At 51.6% G+C, this 6,000-nt stretch overlaps 1 protein-coding gene across 1 annotated transcript; it reads right to left on the reverse strand.

The window, feature by feature from the left end:
- Positions 1 to 2,871: 2,871 nt before the first annotated feature.
- On the reverse strand, positions 2,872 to 5,509 carry LOC123048289 (uncharacterized). Its single transcript, XM_044471422.1, has 2 exons — positions 5,332 to 5,509; positions 2,872 to 5,003 (listed from the first exon to the last, which is right to left on the reverse strand). Exon 2 carries the CDS (start codon positions 4,985 to 4,987, stop codon positions 2,948 to 2,950), a length of 2,040 nt encoding a protein of 679 aa, XP_044327357.1. The 5' UTR covers positions 4,988 to 5,003; positions 5,332 to 5,509; the 3' UTR covers positions 2,872 to 2,947.
- Positions 5,510 to 6,000: the final 491 nt, after the last annotated feature.

Raw genomic sequence — 6,000 nt, forward strand, 5'->3', positions numbered from 1 at the left:
ACAAGCAATTCAACCACATTGGGCCTCATCAAAGATGAATTGAGCCTCTGCGATGATGGCAACGACGAAGACAAAACCAACTGAATCTCATGCCGACGACCAAGGAGGAGAGGAAAAGGGTGCCAGTGCTGGGGACGCACCAAGGGCGGTGGAGTGGCCCCTAAGGTGGCCGGCAACAGTGGCAGCGGTGTACGACGCCGTCACCCTAGTTATCCTAAGAGTTTGCCCTTGTTGGACTAAATTTAGTTCAAATGATGACTTTTTGAGCAGTTGGCATTTATAATTTTAAGGATTGATATGTATAGGGGATCTGCTTGCTACCTAGGGGTTAAATCTCTAAACAATTGTTTTGCCGCAAATATAACTTTGAGGGGATCTCCTAGTGCTGCTCTTACAACGTACCCGTCGGTGTTCTCTTGTAACGTCATAGACTAGCCTTAAATATAACTTGTGCTGCTCTTACACCGGGTTGCGTCCTTCAACCAGGGCGTCGACACACAAAACACCGATTGTTCTATCAGTTGGCCCCCCACCGCTACCTTGGCAGATGCGCTGCTTGGAGCCACGATGACTGATTGCAGTTGCAGGCGCCACCTCATCACCTTGCATCGTCGGTATCTTGGAGGGGAGGCGCTATGCAGCTGGTTGGTACCAGGCCCCTCCGCTTGGATGCGCCCAACGAGTAGTCATTATGTAGTGGGGGCTGGAGTTTGCTGCCTGCAATGGAACAACATATAAGGGCTCCTTTGATTTATAGGGTATGAAAAATGAGGGAATATAAATAATGGACGATTGCTATGTCCTGCTCACTTCAATATATGGAATTGAAAACACAGGAATATACACTACTGGGTGTTTGATGGCATTATAGCAAAACCACGGGATTCTTTCAAAGAGATCATACCACATGGAAAATCCTCAATAAAAGAGACTAGGGAAATAATGATGGCATTCATGCAAATCAAACATCTACCACAAGAATAAATCCATAGGATCATAATCCTATAAAATCCCATGAATCAAAGGACCTAATCCCGTGAATCAAGGAGATCCATGCCCTAAACCCTCATAGCAAGATGGCAAGAGCCCCCGCGCCGCCCTCATGGGAACCTCGATAGGAAATCCTTCCTACCTCCGCCGCCACCCACCTGCCTCCTCTTGTCCCTTGCTGTCGCCGAAGGATGCCGTCAGGCTGAGCCCCAGCGGTGGATGGTGGCGGTACCGTGGCAGGGCATACAGTGGTGGTGTTTTCCCCTCTGAATCAGGTCATGCTTCTCCCTGTCGACATCGGCTTTTCCTTAGGTGTGGCTTCAGGCGGTGTAGTGTGCGGCTGTTGCTTCGTCGGTGTCGTGGCGGCGACCAGCGAGCTAGACAGGGCCAGCGGCCGCGGCGCCCTTCCTGCTGCCGTGCGGCTCTGACTTTCGCGGCGATAATGGATCTACGATCTTAAGTAACCTACGTCTGTTGCGTGACTCATCCCCGATAGCTCGTCCTTGCGGCGCAGACATGTGCCTAGAACAGTAGGGTGAGAAGTCTCATGAAGTCATGGCCAGGGAGGCCAAGAGAGCCACACATCACGATGAGCTTGAAGATCTCCTCTGGCCACTCGGGGGATCCTCCATATGGACTCGCGTGTGAACGGCAGCAGCGTTGCTGCCTCGTCACACGCCTTACCGTGCAGCCGAATGCACACTAGATGATTGAGAAAAATGTTGGTGATGTATGAGAGAGAAGAGAGAAACCAATGACACGCCTGCGGTTTTCCCTCATTTTTGGTTTTGGATCTCCGGTTTTCAAACATGGACTAAATGTCAACAACTAAAAAGACAAAGGACAAGTTTAGACTTTTTGTAAATTTGAGGGACCAAAGCATACTTATATATTCATCAAAAACCAATAGCAACCCAGGAGTAGGAGCACTAATTTGCGTTGGTACGTGCTTCAGATCTAGTTAGCTTTGACTAGAACAACTGAGCAAAGCCACCTCGCCTTCCCCAGAAATCTCACGCCTCGTGCGCCGAAATCTGAAGTTCAGGATTTCCACACGCTGGAGGATCGCCTATCGAAGCGGGCCAAAATAAGACACGAGAGCCGTTCCTAACTCCTAGTAGACGCCAGGATGAGAAACAAGAGGCGAATAACCGGAAAGATGGCGAGGAATCACGCATGTGGTCATTGCATTATCACCTTGCCGACCAGCTCATGGTTTGCTAGTTAGCTGCACAATACTAAATTTGGAATCTGGGGATTGGCCAATGGGTAGATAAATATAGTCTCTGGCATGTGCCTACGGGCCAACCTCAGATTCAACGTTGAATAGTAAGCGGCAGCAATTGGATCTGGAGGCCAAAGTCGGGTGAGAAGAAAAAAATGGCATAATAGAGATGGTTTTTTTTGTTTGCAAATGGCATAATAGAGATGTTAATCAACAAAGCTCACTAATTGAGCGTTTTATTCAAGGCACGTTCTTTACAAATTAAATTACTAGGATCTACCAAAGTCAAACGTCATTTTTTTGTTTCTAATTCGGTGTTGCTAAGACATTGGATGGCTCAACACACGGAGAGTTGATCTAAAAATAATAATCTTAAGCGGCCTAGATTTAGAACAATTTAAAATTCTGAATGGACTGCAGCTTTACTCCGGTGAAAAAATTGTAGCAGGACGTAGGTGATCTGCGCCAGGGCCGCCTATTGGCAATCCCCACCGTCCGACATGGGCCGCAATGATCAGGGCAGCCATCACACCATGGGAGAGAACCTGCCTCTGCTACCACTGATGACGAAGCGACCTTCAGTTGCTGACATCCTCTGGTGAGTTGTGACAATGAATGGAGCGAGGGAAGAGAATTGGTACATGGGTGGCGGTAGCTAGGGTATCACCCATGCGGATTCCCTAAGGAGTACACATCCAGTTACATGATGGTAACATGCATGACAATAATGAATTATAGTACATCATCTTTTTGGGCAATCGATGCTTGGTAGATGTATTCTGCCATAAGCCACAAGATGGTCGTCAACTCGCCTCCACTGTTGAGCTTCTGGGCATGGGACTCCCTGCTGCACTTGTTGCTCGCGTAGACGAGAATGTCCATCCACACGTCAAGGACAAGCCCCAAGGAGTCGGTCGCGCCATCCTTCTCCTTCTCCAGCAGCTCCTTGGCGAGTCGAGCCATGTGCGTGAGACGAGGAGCAAGGTGGCTGAACTCCTGGTTCTCATATTCGTCGTACAAGTTATTGGCGAGCTCCTCTCTCTCGGCGACCCTAGAAATGCTGGAGTGTGGGGCATCACGCATCCGGAACAGATCCTTGACGACGCGTGCACGGCTTGGGTACCTAGGATCAACCGATCGCTTGGTGACCAGCCTTTCGCAGGTCCGTTGGTACAACCTCTTTTGGGGCTGGCCCGGCAACATGTAGGGACGTTGCACCAGAAGGAACATCAAGTAGTCGGACATGACCCTAATGGCATGCACACTAGGCGCGGCGTCCACGGCCTTGGCTTTCTCGCTCTTGGTGAGGAAGACCTCGGTGGCAATGTGCCAGATGATGATCCCCTCCTGGAACTCGACACCGAGGGAGTCCATGAGGACGCCGCTGTAAAGCCCACGGCGTACCAGCGGTTCTTCACCCCACTTCTTCCTTAGCATACCTGAGTTGAACTTCCCTCCGGTGTACAACCGCCTCATGTACAGAGCGATGCGAAGCTTGATCTCACCAGACATCTCGACGGTCGCCGAGTAGTGCCTCCTGTTCCACCACTCGTCGAGTGCCAGCGCCCTGGCTAGCCTCCCGAGCAGGGGGCTGGTGAATGGCGTGTCAGCGGGGCGTGTGCAGAAGTGCAGCAAGTTGTACTGCCCGATGGTGTAGGACCACCTTCTTGACTTGTACCTGCTATCACCTTGCTTGACGAGATGGTGAAGCCACACGACCGCACGCCGGAGCTTGTCCCACCTCTCGTTGCATAGGACCCCGTACCGAAGCCATTGCCACCTGGTGCTGCTCAGGAATGCAAACGTCCACGACGATGCCAGCGCGTTCAGCAGCGATGTCGTCTCCATGAACACGGCGCCACCCAGCAGGACGTAGGTGATGGCCACGTCAGCTCTGTCGTGGCCGTCCTTGGGGGTGAGCTGGAACAGCACCAGCGAGACGGCGGCGGTGAGCGGCGAGATGACGCGGATCAGGTAGCCCATGGAGGTGTGCACCACGGCCGCCTTGGTGTACAAGACGTCGTACATGAGGGAGAGCTCGAGCTCCATCAGCGTCCACAGCTCCACGCCATGTATCAGTTTGTTGGCGTCCTCCTCTTCTAGGCTGTCCACGAAGTCCTCCTCGACCACCGAGGAGTCGACGATGGCTCGCTTGCAGATGTGGAACAGCGAGTGAGCACGGCGCAGGTTGAACTCCTCCTCCGTGGCGTTGTCCTGAGGGTGGTAATGCTTGTGGATGGCCGGCAGCCGCGTCTTGAGGGAGGCGCCTATGCTCTCCAGGGTGCTGCACCTGAGCGCCCATGTCCTCTCCGCGTACTTGACGACGCCGACGGCGAACATCATGTAGGAGGCGCCCCGGAGGAACTTCCCGTCCTCGCCGCCGGCGACAGCGATGTGTTTGTAGAGGACGTAGCCCGCTCCGAGAACCTGCACGACGAGAATCTGGAGGTGGCGGAGCCAGAGCTGGTTATCCTGGAGCGCGTAGGCAGTGATGTTGTCCGGGCCGCCGAGGTGCAGCAGCAGGAACGGCGCCCAGAACGCCACCAGCCGGTGCTCGCGCACCGTGCTGCCGAACGACAGGTGGCCGACGGCGTACACGGCCGTGGAGTCGGCCATGAGGTACGCTAGCCACAGGAGGAGCCTCCGCACCGGGAGGTTTTGACGCCGGCGGATCCCGGCGAAGACGAAGAGGACGAGTTGGAGCCCAAGGCTGAGGAGGACCAGGATCTGCATCGACCGGTGGTTCCAGAGCTCCAACGGCCCTGCAGCCATGCTGATTGCTCCTCTCCTGGATTATTTTTCACGGTTTCGGTTTAGAACTTCAGATACGAACAATTAGAAATGAACCAAAAGAATCCACAAAAATGCAAATGCATAGTACATTATCATGTACAAGAAACACATTGATTTTGTCCATGGATTTGTTAATATTGAGTTGCCTATAGTTTCCCCAAGTCTCTATCATAGTGTATATCCTCTAAAATTGCACAATTGTACATTACAGAGTATACATGCATGTGAATTTTTACACGCACAGCGAAAGAAAATGTGCTGATGTAACTAATGCTCGCGATCAAGTACAACTGAGAAGCGATGGTGTATGCACAATTACATACCGGCCGGGCAGTAGTAGGGTTGCAGCTTCAAATTCTGGGACAAACTTGTCGATGAGACGAGGGGGCGGCGAAGCAGGAAATTAACGGCGGAGGAAGTCACGGAGGAGCAGTGGCCAGTGGACGGCACTACACAGTACACACTAACCAGTGGACATGCAAGTCGATCAGAAGTTCGTTGGATCTGCTTCTTAAGAAAGGGACAAGGAAGCTTCCTGCTTTATAGATGTAGATGGAGATGGATCAACCCAAACTTAGTGCTAAGCTGGCAGGATCAAATATATACTATGGTACACTAGTATATTGTTCATTTATTTTATTTTAATCTCGATTTTTGTACTAGGGTGCGTACACTTGTAGATTAGATTAAAGTTGCAGTTGCAAGTAGATTAGATCAAGGGAGCTGCGAGTGCTACCCAGTGGCATGCCGGAGTATAGCCTGCTGGACCTGGATATCACGCCTCTCTTCTCTTCAGGATATCACTTAGAGCATCTACACAGCCGGACTCCTCAAATTGACCGGGTGAGCGTGGGAACCACTGACCGGACAGGAGAGAGATACAAAAAGTAGTAAAAACTTGACTCAATCGGACCTCTCATATCCTCCCTATATGTCCGGGCTATCCACGAACTCTCATATCCATCTCAAATATGGGGAGGATATAAGGGCTC

The sequence above is a fragment of the Triticum aestivum genome, chromosome 2D, assembly GCF_018294505.1.
Source record: "Triticum aestivum cultivar Chinese Spring chromosome 2D, IWGSC CS RefSeq v2.1, whole genome shotgun sequence".
Lineage (NCBI taxonomy): Eukaryota > Viridiplantae > Streptophyta > Magnoliopsida > Poales > Poaceae > Triticum > Triticum aestivum.